At 37.4% G+C, this 19,203-nt stretch overlaps 3 protein-coding genes across 8 annotated transcripts; 1 reads left to right on the plus strand and 2 right to left on the minus strand.

The window, feature by feature from the left end:
* Positions 1-2,882: 2,882 nt before the first annotated feature.
* LOC112165850 (haloacid dehalogenase-like hydrolase domain-containing protein Sgpp) lies at positions 2,883-5,439 on the minus strand. The gene is made up of 4 exons (XM_040512962.1): positions 5,257-5,439; positions 3,717-3,831; positions 3,466-3,620; positions 2,883-3,142 (listed from the first exon to the last, which is right to left on the minus strand). Exons 1-4 carry the CDS (start codon positions 5,289-5,291, stop codon positions 3,127-3,129), a joined length of 321 nt encoding a protein of 106 aa, XP_040368896.1. The 5' UTR covers positions 5,292-5,439; the 3' UTR covers positions 2,883-3,126.
* Positions 5,340-9,474, plus strand: LOC112165858 (dynamin-related protein 1E-like). Its single transcript, XM_024302560.2, has 12 exons — positions 5,340-5,395; positions 5,522-5,573; positions 6,116-6,206; positions 6,307-6,371; positions 6,700-6,894; positions 6,982-7,101; positions 7,184-7,254; positions 8,178-8,395; positions 8,453-8,460; positions 8,519-8,569; positions 8,660-8,906; positions 9,461-9,474. Exons 1-12 carry the CDS (start codon positions 5,340-5,342, stop codon positions 9,472-9,474), a joined length of 1,188 nt encoding a protein of 395 aa, XP_024158328.2.
* A 246-nt stretch (positions 9,475-9,720) lies between these two features.
* Positions 9,721-11,614, minus strand: LOC112196577. Of its 6 annotated transcripts, none has more exons than XM_024337054.2 (5): positions 11,534-11,614; positions 11,006-11,385; positions 10,720-10,835; positions 10,427-10,548; positions 9,721-9,985 (listed from the first exon to the last, which is right to left on the minus strand). In XM_024337054.2, the coding sequence occupies exons 2-5, from the start codon at positions 11,041-11,043 to the stop codon at positions 9,728-9,730; spliced, it is 534 nt and encodes a 177-aa protein (XP_024192822.1). In that variant the 5' UTR covers positions 11,044-11,385; positions 11,534-11,614; the 3' UTR covers positions 9,721-9,727. The 6 variants fall into 6 exon arrangements, with proteins under 6 accessions (XP_024192822.1, XP_024192757.1, XP_040367747.1 ...); XM_024336989.2 differs by having other exon boundaries at positions 11,006-11,424; positions 11,534-11,604; XM_040511813.1 differs by lacking the exon at positions 11,534-11,614 and having other exon boundaries at positions 10,427-10,539; positions 11,006-11,510.
* Between the last annotated feature and the right edge of the window lie 7,589 nt (positions 11,615-19,203).

Genomic DNA, 19,203 nt, shown 5'->3' on the forward strand with positions numbered 1-19,203 from the left:
GATGGTCTCGATCCTAATTTTGCTAAAGAGCAGGCTTTGCAGAACAAATGATGGGCTTTAGAAATAACCAATGAGGATTTTGGTTGAGCCACGAAGTCACAATTGACTTTAGAAGCAAAATTTGGAGTAGAAAGAGCATTGGTGGAGTCAATGCCACCCTGAGGCCGTAGGGGGACAGCGGTGCCGGCCAAGGATGGCCGGTTTTGGGGGTGAATGGCGCCATGAGGCACAGGGGATCTTTCGGTGTCCAAAATCATATTTTTACTTCTTTTCGTTCTGAAAAATGGATGTTCGTGTGAAGTCTTTAATATTCGGACATCATATCACGACTTGGATGTCCTAAACGGTCGTGCCAAAGCCTATATGTGTCAGAATCCCATAAATCATCTCTCATAACATGATTGGATTCAATTATGCAAATAGTGGTTGCATACAACCCACTAGATCGACACAGAAGTTTCTCTAAGACTCTTTTATGTCCGTAGTCATTAGAGGTGATGCAAATGAACTCTTGTCCATTATCACAATGTGTTTCCACATGAAAACCATTGGCTATTATATCTTTGAAGCTTAATAAAGTTTGAAAAATATGTCCATGCCATGAGATAAAATAAATCGATACTTTATTGATGATAGCCAATGATTATATCAAAGTTTCCATAGTCTAATCCAAAATAAAAATCAAATTAAGACAAATCATAGTCACTCTATCCGTTTGGTAACTCTAATAAAATATGACCAGGGAAGTAGAGAGAGATGTCGGTGGAGCGAGCCTCTCTTAAATACCACTAATCTCAATTACTTTCCTAGACATCATACTTTATTTGATGCGCCACATGAGAAAGAGTTAATACAATCGTCATTTATTGACAAAGGCATATTGCCATTACATAATTCTTGGAAAATATAAACGACTATTCTAAATAAAATTCTGCTGCATTTTGTCTTCATCACCAGATTCAAAGTCTTTCATAGCTCGATATCTTGATCACCATTGATCAGGTACTCCTTAAAATACCATGAAGAGGATGCTCGCTTGATTGAGGTGTATTGGCACAATACATATGGTCCCTAGGACCAATGGCATTGGAATAGTGTTACCATGGCCAAAAGTGGCGCCATGGATTCCAATCCTTATACCCTCACCGTCATGACCCCTATGGTCATGTTAGGGTTTTCTCAATCAATTGTTCTTTTGTGATTTTTCACAGTCATGCATCAATGATCTGATGCGGAGTGCTTCCGAACAATATTTCGTAACTCTTTCAAAGTTTAGAGAAGCGGATATTATTCCATCATGCTTCTAAGTTCGGAAAATCGTGAGCGTCACTAAAACATTTACGAGGTGCAACCCCAAAGGTTCTTAGTGGTATCCTCATTCATGTACTCAAACTGCATAGCCATCTCCGTATGGCGCTTCATCAGGGTAAATGCCCTGATATTATCTATCGCAATTTGAGGGCCTTGAGTGGTTCTTTTAGAACAAGACTCCTGGATTGTAGGCAATAAATCAAGGGCAATTAGGTGGAGCTCAACAACATGAGCCCATAGGAAAATATCCGTGCCCATAGAATCTAATGGAGTAAAATCGAGCTCGTTCAAGTCTGACATCCTGGAAAGGAAAGCAAGAACGTATTTAATTTCAAAGTCAATGCTTCCATGAAAACTAATATAAGATTTTTGAGGCTTAATGCTACCAAGAAATTAATTTCCAAGGATATTTGGATTAAACCGAAACAATGATGTTTTAATGGTCATAAATCGATGATTACGGACGCTCTTAGTCCGAAGCTTACAAACACTCTTACTCCGTAATATTTCAATGCTCACGAACGCTCTTAGTTCGTATAGCGTTAATCCCCACGATTCTACTTTTAAAGAATCGAACCCACGTTATAAGAAAGGTGGGATGTAGAAGAAGGGAGGTTACAAGTCCATGAAGAAAAAGAAGAAGAAATTTAAATTTCAAAAAGTAGGAACTTTAATTTAAAAACTTACTTGTTGAAATTCGGAGCAGATTCTCTTCTAAACAGCTTTCACTTCGATTGGTGTACAGGTCTCAAAATAACTCCGATAAGGCTGAAATTTGGAGGTCAGATGGAAGAGACAGAGATGAACAACTTTGATGAAGAAAATATTTTGATCTGATGTTCCGAATAGACGTTTAGGGGCTTGCAAGTAGACGGACGACCACAGGAAAGGAGAAGGATGCAGTTGGTGTGCGTTGGTGCTGCAAGTGCAGCAGACTTGCAGTGGTGCTGCAGGGATGCGTGCGCAGGGGCGCGTAGGTGCTGCAGGGGCAGGCGCGCAAGTGAGGCTAGCGTGGGCTAGGAGCTACAGTGATGAAGAAGATTTTCGGGTTTTTGGTTTTTGGTTTGTGGTTAGAACTCGTTCTGATAACGTGTTTAAGTAAAAGAGAATTCGAGAGAGATTCAAGAGAGAATTATCATTCATTATTGAGCATAGGAGCCCTATAAATAGGGATTACAAAGTACATGTTCTAATGTTACAAAGAAATCTAATCCGAATAGAACTAGGAATTCTAGAACATTCTCTCCTATTACTACTCCTAGTTTGAATAGGCACACAAAACTGATTTTCCTTCAACACATTGTATAATTTAATGCTTTTGGTCTTTATGTTATTGCCCTTTATCGTTTCACTGCTTTCTTCTCCAACTCTTCCAGTGCTTCCCACAATTTTGGGTCACCAAAATCTTTAATAACAAAGGAGGCTCCAGCATCTAGCAGTAAACTGTCAGGGTTCCTTGTGCCCAAACCGACCACCGGCATTCCAGCTGCCACTCGAGCTTTTACTCCTGAGACGAAAGCAGTGACACATTAAGTGAAAAATAGATGTTGATGCAAAGCAGAGTCAAACCTCAAAGACAAAAGCATGCTTATTTGACACATTAAGTTCTTGGAGAGCTTTCAAGTAAGGGTCAGGAAATGGTTTTGCTCGATCACATTCATTTGCAATAACAAGAACTTCAAAGAAACCCAGGAGGTCCAGTGCTGATACTAATAGCTCGCCATTTGGTCTTGGTGCATTTGTTACTGCAGCCCGTTTCAAGCCTTGATTTTCAATCCATTCCCGCAACTTATGTAAGCCCTTCATAGGTTCTAACTATTCAGATGCCAATCTGCATATACCACTCCATTAATCTTGTCAGAATGAGTCTTTGGAATAGAGAAACTGAAATGGATGAAGTTATTGTGCAAATAATAGATAGGGTCCTCACCCCAGTGCTTACCTCTTTACAATTTAAGAAAAGAAAAAAGAAAATAGAACTACAACTCTTAATTTAGCATATGAAAGAGAAATAACAGTTCCAAAACCATGTAAGAAAAAGAAAATTATAGTTATTGATGAAGATGGTGGTTAGTCCTTCTAAGCCAAAACTTCTGCTCACAACAGAAGTACAACTCATCTCTCCATAGTGCAAGGGATTATTCATCATTTTACCTTCGAAACATGTCTTCCTTATCTTCAAAAAATTTTCTTGCTCTTTGGAGATCCCAATCAGGAAAGAGAACACCACAGAGCTCCTCATTATGCATCCCACTGATATTCTCAATGAAGAATTCCTCAGTGATAGGAACCCCACCATTAAAACCTACCTGTACACCAGTATATGAGTCTTAAAAGATGCTAGTGTATATGTGAATGTATGTGTGTGTGTGAGAGAGAGAGAGAGAGAGAGAGAGAGATCTTACTTCTTGAAGCATTTCACAGAAAGCATAATAATGGAGCGGATCTGAATCACACAATGTTCCATCTATATCAAATAGAATTGCTTCGAGAGGAGCGACAAATGCTAGAGAACATTTACTGCCACAACATAATGGGAAGTGATTCAGGCCAGCCTTAAAACAACTACAAAAAACATAAAGAAATGAAAAGATGATGCTTGTCAAGTAGCAGGGCCTGGGGGAGGGAAATAACAAACTGAGCAAAGACACATCACAGATTAACCATTTTTTTACTGCTGAATGAAGTAACCTTGAAGTCATTGTTTTCCCGGAAATATTGTAGCTATTTTGCACGTTTTCCGATGCGCGCGCCATATATAATTGTAAGCTTGGTTGCTCTGAATGAAATGAAACTGTTGTCTTTACTTTCCTAATTTTCTCTACTTTAATACTTGGTCCTATCAATCTGGTATCAGAGCTAGGTTGGTAACATCGACAAAAATGCAAGCACAACTATCTCTAACATGGTTGTAAATGATGTACACTGAGAATCTGAGATACAATATCCTCAAAGGTTTACAGTACAAACAAGAACACAGAAAACCGCTGCAGTCAGTGCTTATTCTACCTAGGCCTAGACTGAAACGTATAGCCTCATGAGCTAGGTTTTCTGTTGTTTTGGGACTCCAGGCCCCATTCATCCAACACAGAAAAAACAAACAAAAAGATCATAACAGGTGATCTTTTGATCTTTCATTTCACTCAAATTTACCTCTAGTCCGAACTCTACTTAACTGTCAATGTTATCTCCAAGTGTTGAAGGAGTGTAGCTGGATAATAAGATAACCAGATTACAAATCACATGTCTACGTCGCCATTTTATAAAATGTATTTGGCGTCAGGATTGCGTTAGTTCCCAATGCATCTGAAGGAGCCACAATCCTTTTATTGGAAGGGAATGGCCAATTTTGCTTAGATATGATGCACACAAAGCTTCTTGAACTGTCCATGATATTGCCCACGAAAATCTAGATCCCACTTACAGTACAAAACAATTTCATAGTTCAGGGTCTACATTTTTGCTGATTTGAGTGCTTCAATTTTATCCGCTTTCTAAGTCCAAAGTATTACTTTGCAATGACCATACTTCAACACATTCAATTCTCTCTCTTCTATCCAAAATATAAACAAATGATTCAAATTCCGTGCTAGACATGGATTTAACAGCTGACATTTCAACCTGGGATATAGCTAGCTAACCCTGACAATGGTTCTCCTCCTACGAATTAGTTATCCAGGAAATCAAACTAACTCATCCAATCATGCTTTTTTCTCTAATTTAAAGATGCAAAATAAGCCAAATACGAATGCATTATATCCTAATCTCGCATTTTCTTCCTTAACCTGTATCATTGTAATCATCAACATACAGAAATCCATAGCATGAATCAAATTGCATATCAGTGGAGCCATCTTTGTGGTGATGGGTACGAATAAAACAACTTTGCAACGTGATAACAAACAATTGTGAATGGACAATTTATAAAAGAGATAGAGAATGTACCTGTCCAGTGGGCGACGGACTGATGAAATGGACATCCTGGTGAGAGAGGTAGAGCCTCGTTTAGTGAGGTTGTGTCTCTACAAATGGGTTTTGGGGAATTGGTGGGAGAAGAGGTGGTGGTGATAGTGAAGAAGCTGAGGTAGAGCTACCATAGTATGGAATGTGAGCAATATGAGAACTGAAAGGCTTATGATATCTCTAAAGCAACTATCTGTGTTGCACAAATTGAATGGTTCATTTGTGTTTCTGGGGTTGTCTGTTTTAGTTGTTACGTTTTAGGGATATTTGTTGACCCCGGGTATATTCCTTGGTCGCTAGTACTTGACATTGTTCACCTTGCAATTGCATCCTAATAAAGGCTTAGTGCTCCACACTAAACACAAATGATCATCACATTGTGTGTGTAGCCTAAATAAGATTTCGTGTCATGAAATGAGTTCTATTATTAATTTAGAGTGCAAAAACAAACAATTAAGCAAAACTAAGCTTGCTGCATACAATTTGGGCTCTTTAATCTCGTGAGTAGATGTGGTGGAGAAATTATTATCCTCAGAGCATCACGTATTTATAATTTGGGTTAATATAATCTCATCTTTTTATGCCTTTATAATAAAGAAGCTCAAATGTCGATTGTCTATTAAACGAGGCAATTACTTGACAAGGAAACTCTTCTAATGAGGACCAGTTAAGGACTTTCTAATCAACGGTTTGAGAGACCCACTTTTCGATCACATTTTTATAAATCAACCGTTAGATATTAATGTTTTGGTGACATCTGTGTATTTCTATTCTATTCCATCTTTTTTTCACATGATGAACATCAATTGTGTTCTGATTGATGATTTTGTGCTTATTGTAGCCTAATAGCATCATACTAGCAATATCTCCAGCCAACCAAGATATCGCTACATCTGATGCTATCAAACTTGCACGGAAAGTGGATCCAGCAGGTATACCCTGTTTACTTGTTAGAGTAAACCATTTCCCCTGCTTCTGGACTGTCCTACAGTTAATTTGTCTCATAAATTTATATTTATAACTTGCACACAGGTGAACGAACGTTTGGGGTGATGACAAAGCTTGATTGGATGGACAAAGGAACTAACGCTTTGGATGTATGATTCTCTCTGTTCTGTACCATCTTCACAAACGGTTTTTGGCTTTTTGCAATGACCAAGCTAATGTTCAGTTGCATTATAAATTCTGAAAATAGTTGGGTCATAATTAGCTAGATGCATTTGCATTCCGAATACAACAGTTTTCAACCATAAGGCATATATTGTTTTAAAAGGATGTGATCCGTAAAACTCTTTTATCGTTTTCTTTACATGTTCCCATGCTTGTTGCATGCATGCCTTTTGCACTCATTGCTTGATATAAAGCTTTGTGTTAAAAACAAAGAAATATTAGTATTATTAGTATCTTACATGTTTAACCCAAAAGGTTATTGAAGGAAGATCTTATCGCCTACAACAGCCTTGGGTTGGAGTTGTGAACCGTTCCCAAGCAGATATTAATAAAAATACGGACATGATTGTCGCAAGGCGCAAGGAACGTGAGTACTTTGCAACCAGTCCTGACTATGGGCACTTGGCTAATAGAATGGGTTCAGAGTACCTTGCTAAACTTCTGTCACAGGTTTGAGCGCAAATATCTTTCTTGCAATTAAAAGTATCTTGCTCCTTCAATAAAGTATCCATTTTGATGATTTGATCTTGTTTATAGCACTTGGAGTCTGTAATTAGGGCTCGTATCCCAAGTATCACATCCTTGATTAACAAAAGCATTGATGAACTTGAATCCGAGATGGACCATCTTGGTAGGCCTATAGCCGTTGACGCTGGGGTGAGTTTAACTCTATTTTGTAAATTTCATCATGTATTATCTTAGGTAATTATGAGTTTGTAACCAAGACTTTGTATTGTAGGCTCAATTATACACTATACTGGAACTTTGCCGTGCATTTGACCGAATATTTAAAGAGCACTTAGATGGAGGGTAAGATTTAAACTCTCAATTTTGGCTCATCAGTGTATTTGGAATTTAGTGTTCTCAGATGCAAAACTTTTGTAGAATTACAATACCATTTTGCAGTCTAAGTTGAAATGGAGCCTATATTGTTAATTTGAGTAAATGATATGATTTTTTTTTTTTTGGGTTTAACTTTAATATATTCTTTGCGTACTTAACTATCAGTCTCTTTAGTAAATGTGGCAAATTATCTGAGATATGATTCATGCATTGTACAGGAAACTTAATGTAATTGTTCTATATCTAATCAGAATGTTTAATAACAACTAACTGTTGTAAATATTTGTGGATAATCATGTAAATAAATGATGAGTAATAGTTACCTATCCCTATAGATTGGTGATTGATAGGTTGTAATTGTAGGAGTGATTGGATTGTAATTAAGCATTACCCTTTTGTGTACACCATGTAGTCCTATATAAGGCTCCTCATGGTGAGATGAATAAGACACACATTCTATTCTCTACGTCTATACTCTCTTTCTCTCAAATTCGTTTACTATAGTTTTACAACACTAACTGGTTTCTTGGGCAAAGAATTACATAAGAAAAGTCCTCAACAGCCAAGGTTTGACAATTTGTAGTAGTCAGTACAGGGTTCTAGGTGGTAGAGCTAATGTTTAGTTTCTAGCTGAATAGTTCATGTAGTGGACATAATATGCATTGGTATATCACACGGACTTATATTATTATTATTTTTTTGGTTAAACGGACATGATATGGATCAGTATGCATTGGTTGTTTATGTTATTTATCAATCAGAAAACAGGGTTTGATAGAGAATCAACTTGCATTACCCCTCAGCGGATTTGGTTTATTTCTTTTCACGAAAAAAATCATCTATAATACTACTCTGTGACTGTAACTTTGTGCTTGATTTTGTCATGATAGGCGACCCGGAGGTGATAGGATTTATGGTGTCTTTGACAACCAGCTGCCTGCTGCTTTGAGGAAGCTTCCATTTGATCGACATCTGTCCATGCAGAATGTAAAGAAAGTGGTTTCAGAGGCTGATGGTTATCAGCCTCACTTGATTGCCCCAGAGCAAGGTTACCGCCGCCTTATTGAGGGATCACTGAATTACTTTAGAGGTCCAGCTGAGGCTTCCTGTGGATGCTGTAAGTATTCATTTTTGGTAATCTCCGGTAGTAAATGATTTTCTGAAGTGTATTCAGTAGTTGAGAACTTTTGCTAAGTCTTTATCTTTGACTGGCTGAAAATCCATACTGTAGGTCCACTTTGTCTTGAAAGAACTTGTGAGAAAGTCATTAGCAGAAACTCAGGTAAACAGAACTTGTATGTTAGGTTTGCAGCTTAACAAGTGTTTTTTCAGTGATAAAGAGATTAATGATTTTGATGCTTGTGACTCATAGGAATTAAGACGGTTTCTGACTCTGCAAGCTGAAATAGCGGGTGCAGCTAATGAAGCATTGGAAAGGTTCCGTGATGAGAGTAAGAAGTCAACTCTGCGCTTAGTGGACATGGAATCCTCATACTTGACTGTGGAATTCTTTCGAAGACTTCCACAGGAAGTGGAGAAACCAGTTGGCCCAGGAGGAAAACCAGGACACCCGGGAGGAAATCCAGCTGCCAATGCTGCTATAGACCGTTATTCGGAGGGTCACTTTTGGAGGATAGGATCGAACGCACTACTACAAAAACTGCATCACACAACGGTGGAAATCTGTTGTGTGATGTGGACCATGTCTGTCGTCTATCTCGATGTTGTGTGATGAGCACACTCACACAACGGTGAAACACCGTTATCTGAATATCATAGACACAACGCATTACTTATAACCGTTGCACCAATTATGCGCATGCCAATGCCAAAAATTGGATGCGGCGCATTTTCGATGGTGATCAGACAACAGAAGTAAGCACATGCTGTTGTTGGTTAACTTCTCACACAACAGAAAAATAACACTCAGACAACAGAAGTAAGTACACGCTGTTGTTGGTTAACTTATCATACAACAGAAACATATGGCGACTGTTGTTGGTTGTTCCTTCACACAACAGTTACATACCTGTTGTATGTGTGAGGCTCAGTGTTGAATTCTTCACAAGTCATACAACACATTGTTTCTATACCGTTGTGTGATTTAACATTGGACAACTGATACCCATTTATTCTGTTGTGTGAGTACTAATGTGACTACATAATTTTATAGCTACTATTGTGTGATTATAAGTGGTTTGTTGTGTGATTGACGACATGCGTATTCATACAACGTAATTTAATTTACTATTGTTCGTTCATTATCGATTATTTACCTGGAATATTTGCACAAAATAATGCTCTATATATTAAGTACTGAAGTACTCTAATTCAAGCATGTACCAAAAGAGCTAGTATTTATCAATCATCCATACATTCATCTATACCATGTAAAAAAAAAGAAAGCATTCTAGCTAGCTTGATGGTTGCTGCATTCTAGCTAACAATTAAAAAGAGCAAAAGCTGATACAATATAAAACATGCACATATGCAGTTGCTGCATGTGAATATATGTATCATCAGAACTTAACAAAATGCTTTCCTTCAACCAACTTGATGGCTCCTTCCAACTCTCCTGCAAGATCTTTAAGTGATGGGTCAAGCTCTCATTCTCAATGCAGGGTAGCCTTTCGCTTATTTCAGCTCTCTTACTTGCAAACAACAAACTGTACAGGTCATTGGTAGTAAATTTGAGAGCCTACCCTACATGAATAATAGAACAAAACTACATGAATAATTGGTAGTAAATTTCATGATGACAGTGACCAATAGGTTAAAACTACCAACGAAGAATTTTATGATGGAACCCTTATAAGTAGTGAACCCTTACAGACTGAGACCAGAGCATTAGTAGTACTGTAGAGGTAAGTCCTATGATGACAGTGGCCAACGACTATAGGCTAAAACAGCCAACAAAGAATCAAAGGAGTCATGAAGAGAAACAGGCGTAGATAGCCTTTATCTATCAGCCTTTATCAATTATACACAGTGAGAGGCAAGCATATTCCCAACTAATCAAACTCACAAAAAGGGGAGAAAGCCAATTGATCAAAACAAACAAGAGAAAACTTATAGTGAGAATGCAAATAGATACATTTCAAGAAGTTGGATCGAGGGGGTTAGCAAGTCAGATAATTACCTCAAGGAAATCATGGTTGGATACATACTGGGCCTCAACCACACATCTAATCTCCCCAACAATGACAGATATAGATTTTTTGGCATTCTGTGGATGACTTTCCCTCTGAGAACCTGTTGTGCCTTGAAAGCCAAAAGAAAACACAAAGGGGAAATTCATTAGCTATTTATTAGCTTACTTATCAGAAAGCATTAAAACCACACACTAGTTTGATAAACACAATCAGATCATCCTCCTAAAATACGGATTTTCTATTCAGCAAGTACACAAGCATGATGAATATTTAGTTATACCAGTTATACATGACACATAGTATCTAGTTCCGCCTAGTCCTGTTTCAGATTTACCAAGTCGCAGACGCAAGAAAAACCCTTCCAGATTTGAGAGTGAGGTATGAGAATCCATCCATCTGATGCATGAAAAATCACGAGACCATATTTAAATATATAACACGTCACAAGGACAAGTAGTAAAGGTGTTCCTTTTAGTTGTATTAGTTCTCATTACTTCAGGTAATGACAGAATAGGGACCAAGAAAACCAAATATACTAGTGAAATGCCAATTGGTGCTCTACTTACTTCAGGACATCTGTCCACTGCACACTCCTGTGGCTCATTACCGGAGACAGAAACTATATCTTCAACTGACTGTTCCTCCACCCCGACATTGTTCTTGTCATTGGAGCAGTCATGAACTGCACCAACACTGTAACGATCTGACATTAATGATAGACCTGATATTTTTGGGGTAAAGCGAGTTACCCACAAACTTCCCAGAAGGTCTCTTCGATGATCAAACTTAACGGTTGTCTTTCCTGCAGGCAGTGGGTCAGATTCAACATGCTCGACAATTGTTTTCTTACGTTTTCCCAGAGAAGAAGTAGAGCTAACTCCACATTTGCCTTTCTCCTGACTACTGGCAACTTTTGCAGATAAAATCTAAGGTTGGAGTGCTGAACCTGCTTCAGTACAGCAAGTTGATTCATTGAACCTCCCAACTGGCATATAGATCATCTAAGTTCAAACTGATCAGGTTCATACAGATCATCTAAGTTAAATATTAATTTCACAATTGGACATAGCTATTAAGGATTCATGAAGGTTTACCTCAATGAATTGGCCAACACCTCCAAAAGCATTTGTCAAACCCTTCTGGTCAACTAACGATTATGACTTTCAAATGTAGTTAGTACTTATTGACCACCTGCAGCAAATTTCTACAATCCCTGCATTGAAAGAAAAGAAAAACTCTAAAACCACCACTAGAGAAAAAGAAAAAAGAAAAATTAACTGCTTTATTAAAACCCAAAAAGTGGTTGAACAACTCATTCAATTGACAACCTGTTTATGCCTCAATATGAGATATGAGGCAAATCAGCCAACTCGTTCAATACTATGCAGATCATTGAGGTTGATATAAATATAGATATATATATATATATATGTATATATATAATGAAAACAAGAATTAGAAACCAGAAAACATTATTAATCATGTTATATGTTTAACTATGCACTCAAATTCCACAATGATCACAAATAGTAGGAAATATATGGTTCAAAAGCAGAGCCAGACTTAACCGTCATCCTCAAAATTATATCATTCAGTATATGACAAATGACTGCATATAATGCATATGGGATTAAGCAAATTGAATGAACATACCTAGCTGTCTATAGCAAAATCCCCATAAACAACTAGGACAAGAAAGATTACTGATACTCCGGAGTTACCATAAACTTTTCCAGACTCTAAGCCTTTATGTACGGAGTCTCCATCCTTTTGTGACCACTCAACCTGTATCAAAATGTAAACCAATCATGCTAGACTCAAAGGACAAAAACATTCAAGCACACAAAGTGCAGTGCTTAATATGTTTTGAAAAGTAAATAAGTCTTGAAGATCTCAACTTTAAAACCATTTAAAATTGGTGCATCAAGAAAACCAAAGAAGGTTTCAACCTCGATCCCCAGTGTCTTCAGCAAGGGCTGACTTGATGACACCCAACAAATCGTAAGTTGGATGTGAAGGAGGCTTTATCGGTAGGGATTCATATGATAAACAGGGCTTCTCAGTTTGAACTGCAGACATTCTAATGATCTGCCTGCAAGGGTCCAAACAAGTCCACACATTCCAAATCAACAGTCTAATATGCCACCAATGATCAACAGAAACACAACTTCGGAACAAATGAAAGTAGAACATTTGAACATGTTTGAATCTCTCAACTACTATCCATTCCATTAATTAATCCCAATCACATAGTTTCTTCTATGATTCAAATTATGGTAAATGCTATTATAATTACAGCTTCATTTATAAACAAAAAATACAAACAAAAAAATAGATATCAGTTATACTATTGCTAATTCATGACAATTACAGCTTCATTAGAGAATTTTAATGACCAATATGACAGAGAACCAAACAAAGATCAATACTTTAAGCTCAGTGAGCGGAGAGAGAACAATACATGAGGTGCTGCAGTTGTTTGAAAGAATCCAAATCCTGAGCATTAATTGGGGTTTTCAATTCATTCGATACCTCCATTGATGCTTCCGTAATCACTTATTTCTCAATCTGATCCATCACCTTCAACTATCTCTGCAACAATCAGCAGAAGAAGAAGAACAAGAAGAACATGAGAGGGAGAGGGAGAGAGATAGATATATATATATATATAGAGAGAGAGAGAGAGAGAGAGACTTACATTCGGATTTGCCAGAAATCTTGAATTCCAAATTCCCAAATTGAAACGCTTGCTAGCGACTTTCAAGTACTTAGAATCTATCTTGTTAGCGACCTCTGTGGCCGCACCGTTAAACGCTTGAATCACTCAGATTTATGAGAATCCTGAATTCGAAATTCCCAAATTGAAATCAAATTAGGATTTGCCAGAAAACCTAGAACAAATTGAAGCTATTATGCTAGAGTAGTAGAGAAAAGTGAACTGACCTATTGCCGAGGTTGCCGAAGAAGTGGAGATCGGAGATGTTGACGTTGAGGCAGTGGTCCTTGCGGTCGAGGACTGCCTTGATGTCGTCCATGTACGTCTGCGAAATTCTCGTTGGCGAGCTTGTGGTGGCGTGGACTTTCTCCTCGCAAGCCCAGGACAGCAAGGCCTCGTAGAAGCAGGACAACACGTTCACCTTCACCGTCTTGCTCACCTTCGCCTTCTGCATATCTTCAATTAACCCTAGTTTGAAGGCGAGGAGGAGAGTGAAAGGAGATCTGGGGCACTCTATCTCCTCCGTTGCCCAAGAGGATTTGGATTTCAGGGAGAAAGAATAGAAGCAACAAAGGGCAGCGAGGAAGGGGATTTGGATTTCGGGGGAGAAACAAAGGAGTTGGGAGTTTGGGACCGAGAATAGCTTTTGTCAAGAGGGGCTTAGGCTTAGAGTTTTACTGAGAGAGAGGGGAACCTGTCTTATCTTTCTTTTCTTTTCTTTTATCTGATTGTGGTGGCATACTTTGTTCCTCCAATGCTACAACGGAGCAATTAAAAATCTGTTGTACGAGAGTATACATAAGTGATATTTGTCAAAAGAATGAGGGAAATTTGCCGCTGCCGAGGTTTGGTGGGAGGATTTCAAATCGATTTGAGCCTTCAGATAACAGAATACCTACAATCTGTTGTGTCATATTTTATATCATACACTAGGTATACTTAGTATAAGGTGTCAAATTTTTACAAAATTGGCGCCCAGCCAAAATTTGGCGCAAAATTTTGCACCCGATTCTAGTCATACAACATAGATAACTATACTGTTGTAGCTTGCAACATTCACACAACAGAACATGCATAATTCTGTTGTGTGATATAATTGGTGAACTTGTCTTTGGAGGGAATTTTGAGTTCAGTGATGGCGGGATATCTACCGATAAATTTTGTGTCATTTAGATAACGGAACATGCATAATTGTGTTGTGTGATAGAGCTCTGAAGAAAAAGTTCACAATTTGGTAGTATTCCCACAACAGAACTTTATTAACAGCGTTGTGCAATGGAGTTCACGTTATCAGACGACAGTCAGTTTTTAATCTCTTGTCTGATAAGTGTTGTGTGATGCAGTTTTTGTAGTAGTGACGTGTCCTCTTATGTGGGAATGGTGTCTGAGACACTAAGGAATACGATTCCCAAGGCTGTCGTTCACTGTCAAGTCAGGGAGGGAAAAACATCATTGCTAAATAACTTCTATATACAAATAGGAAAGAGAGAGGTACTCTCTCTCTCTCTCTCTCTCAATACACACAAGCACACACTCTTGGAGCTCATAGACTTCTAAGCATGCAGTATATAAATAATCAAGTTGAAGACTTATTAAAAAGTGAACAAGATTACAGCCTCTTAAAACTCTCCTCAGATGTTTACTAGTGTATTTCATGTCAGCCAGGATTTTCATCAGTAGATTGTGTGGAGCTTAATAGACTTCAAGCTTGTTTTGACTGCTCTTTTTATATGATGCTGTTCTCTAGTGTCTAACTATTCAGTGGTTCAAGATTATTGAGAATTACAACTATTAGTTTCAAAATCAGGGCTTCCATTGGTGAATGGGCCTTCAAGCATGAGTGGTCATTTATATTCTCAAGGCTTGATTATTTGGGTTGGGATTAATTTGTTTCCATTATAGTTTAGGTTAATGGTTTCTTTGGCTTGTTTTTCAGGGTAAGCAGGTAGGTCAGCTGCTTGACGAAGACCCAGCATTGATGGAGAGGAGGCTACAGTGTGCTAAAAGGCTTGAATCATACAAGTCAGCTAGGGATGAGGTTGATTATCTATCATGGGTCTGCTGATCTTTGTTTCTGAATGTCATCATAGTTTCTGCTACGGAGTTTTTTCTTTTTAACTGATTATGTTGTTGACCCAAGTTCTCAGGCTTTGGGATGGGGTGGTGAATTCGACATTGCTGTATTTATCTTTCGTATATCTGTAGTACATATGTAATGTACTCTTATATATGATTACATATCAGATTGATGTTGCATGGCGTATGTTCACGCTTCTTTCCTTTTCTCCATGCTCTTATTTTTCTGTATTTTGCTTCTGCTTGCGAGTGCAAAGTCGTCGTTGGAAAACGCAAAACTTGATATTGTCTCTTGATTTCAGTGTCGCAATTTGTATGATTCTTTTATGAGTTAATTAGATCTAAGTCCAAAATTCACAGCCCATATTAGATGCAGTCCGGATGAATTTTCTTATTAATCGCGGTCCTATGACTCAGCTACCAAATTGGATTTATTTCATTTTTTATCTTGCTGACTCAACACCTAAAATTTTCATTCCTAACATACCCTTATTTAATATATTTTGCACAATAAACAGTAAAAGCCAATATATTAATGGGAATCCTAAATTATTGCAATTTTGTTAATGTAAAATTAGCAAATTTAATGTGTTGACTTTAATTTATATTATTAGTTTCTTGATTGAATTCAAAAGATAATCTATATATATTAAGATATTATTCTTCCTTGATCTTGCCTATCACACATTGTCTTCTTCTTCTTCTTCTTCCTCCTTTTTTCTACCGAATCATCGTTTTTTCCCTCTTCTTGTTCCATGCATATCCTATTTCCAACACATACTTCTCATTTCTCTGTTTATTTCTAGCTTTTTCTTTCACTTTAGTATTTTTTTTGTGTGGCTTCTCCCTTCTTAGATCATTTTTAGGTCTTACTAACATGACATCTTCAATTCGTAGCTACCTTTATTATAGATTTGGTAAGAAGTTTTTGCTTACCTTTAATATAGAATCGATTATGGTGTTATAGGTAAGATTTGTCCTAAAATTTGATTAGACATTTTTATTTCACATTTACATGCCTTATTTATAGGTAAGATTTCACAAGTTTAAAAAAAAAATCAAGTTTCTCTATATCTCTATATCTAAGGTTCTCTCATTATCTCACATTTTCTCTTTCATACATTTTATCTTTTAATTAGGTATAAGTTTTATATATACATATTTGCTCCTTTTGATTAGATTGGGAATATATTCTATGTTTTTTTTCTTGCTTTGTATGTCTAGGTAGATTAAATCTCTACGATACAACTTTAAATACCTACCATATAGATACAAATGAAGCAATAATGTTTGAATTTTTGTTCTAATGTTTTTCATCCTATAATGTAGGTATGTAAGTATTAGACCTACATCTTAGGTATATTGAGTTTATATGAATGCATTTAGTCTTCTTTGTCTGAAAATTATTTATTGATGAATTGTAAATTTTAGAATTTGAATTTAGAATTTAAAATTGAGCTAAAATTGTGATCTAATTAGTGAATTTGAAATTATTTACCTTATTTGGTTCTAAGGGCAAAATGGACTATTAAAAAAAGCAAATGGACCGCAATTAATAAGAAAATATGCGCGGACTAGATCTAATTTTTATATAACAAAAAGGACTTGAATCGAGTTAACTCTTGTTTTATCAGTCTTGCCAAAAATTGATGAAGACGAAATGAGTTCTCAAAATTAACCCTGTTGACAGTTGTTAGAATACAGCAAGTAGGGATCATTCTATCCGGGGATTGAGGGTGCTCCTGTCATTTATACGTCAAAAAAAGAATATTAATTATAGAAATACAATATCTACGAAAATTACAAAGAATTAAGAGGGGATTTCGAAAGTTTGTGTCTAAATCTAACTACTAAATATTATACAAGTCATCAAACAAATCTGAATCAAAGTAGAAGTAGATGAATGGAGGAAGTAGAGATATAATTAACAACCATTAACACATTAAGCAGATTATCAAACATAATTTCGAATCAAACATATCATAGAAAGAAATCAATCAAGAACAAACAATGAACGCATGCATAAGTTCTTATTACATCTCTTAATTAGATTAACTAGATGAACGCACCATAATTAACCTTATTAATCATGCAAAGCTAGTGAGTGATCAATTCCCCAACAAAACACAATTAACGCATTAAGAACATGTGGAAGTTTGATTGATTTAAGCAAAAACGACAAGTTAGAACGCTAATCTTACCATGCAAAGCTCATTGTTGATTTACCTAAGGAATTATAGGTTTTCCACTTAGCAATTAAGATCTAGAATGCTAGCATATCTTAATTTGGATATTACATGCTTATAATTCTAAGTTGCGCACCAAAGAACATAATCACATAAAAGGTGGGATTGAAGCACAAAATCAACAAACAATCATATGAAACTAAAAATTATAATCTAAAAAGCCTAAAACAAAACATGCTTCATGGTTATTGGAAATCAATTTTTAACATCCAAACTTTAATCTAACAAGCAAGGTTCGAAAAATCGCTAGGCGCTAGTCTGGCGGTGGGCTTGGGAGGAGCGCTCAGGCGCCTAGGCGGGAGTCTAGGCGGCGCCTAGGTGGGAGTCTAGGCGGCGCCTAGGCGGTTTTGTATTTTTAAATTTTTATTTATTTTTATATCATATAAATATATATATATACACACACACACACACACACACACGAGTATATATAGCCTAATATATGAATACTTATTATAACTTATAACTAATAAGATATTCAATAAAATTATATTTTATTCCAAGTTTCCATGCCCACAAACAAAACTAGTGAATTAAAAGAGGGAACATAGGGAAGAGTATTCTCCGTCAAAAAGAGAATACATGAAAGACTAAACTTAAAAGTTACCTCTGTCTCTCCCACTCTCCCTCTCTCCTCTCTGTCTCCATTCTCCAACCAATATTTATATAATTTGTATGGGAAACATGGAAGCCTTACACGCCACCTAACATATTCAAAATTTCAGTATTCAATTATGCAGCCACTTGCACATCTATCCTCTCTCTCTCTCTCTCTCTCTCTCTCTCTCTCTCTCTCTCTCTCTCTCTCTCTCTCTCTCGTCTGAATCCTCTCTCTCTCGACAAACAACAGCCATCCCTCTCTCTCTCTTTCAGCAATGTTCATTGTCATCTTTTCTTCCTCTCTTGCCCAAAACCAGTAGCCACCACCCTCCACAGTCTCATAATTCTCTTCATTGTTCAATCACCTCGTGAATTACTTCACAAAAACAAGGTTTCAATTCTCATATTTCAAGATCTTGATTTAAGGGGAAGTTGGGGGTGGCTTGGGGGGAAGTTTCGGTGGCTCGAGGGGAGCAGAGGGAGTTTGAGGCTGAGATAAAGCGGTGGAGCAGAGGCTCGGTGGAGCTGCGGTAGAGGAGTGGTGCAGAGACGCGGTGGCTTGGTGGGGGAGAGCGAATACGAGTTGTGGAGATCGAATGGTTTAGGCGTTTAGCAGATTAGATAATAGTATGTTGATTTCCAATTGATTTCCACAGCTTGAGTTGTGGGGATCGAGCTGCCATCTTAATAGTTGTTGATTTGGGGTTTCGGTGTCGCGAAAAAAGAAAGAAAAAGAAATTGAAACCCTCCCAGCCGCCCAGCTACCCAGACGGACTCCCAGACCGCCCAGACGGACGCCCAGGCCGCCTAGGCGGCCGCCTAAATCCATTCCGCCTAACAGCTCCGTTTAGTCAATACTCGCCTCGGTCTCCCGCCGCCCAACGCCTAGGCGGCCTGGGTGGCCATTTTTTAGAACACTGCTAACAAGAATTCGAAACATCCAAAATAACAAAACAAAAATCTGTTTTGAATTACAAGAAAATAAAACCGAAATTAAACTAGAAAAGGACATGGTTACACTTTTGAACATCTCAAGAACGCAAGAAAGCTTCAAAGGTAGTGGAGGCAAGATGAGGACCATGGCAAGGAGATATTGATGGAGCTTGATCACGACTTCTTGACTTGA

The sequence above is a fragment of the Rosa chinensis genome, chromosome 1, assembly GCF_002994745.2.
Source record: "Rosa chinensis cultivar Old Blush chromosome 1, RchiOBHm-V2, whole genome shotgun sequence".
In the NCBI taxonomy this organism is placed as follows: Eukaryota; Viridiplantae; Streptophyta; class Magnoliopsida; order Rosales; family Rosaceae; genus Rosa; species Rosa chinensis.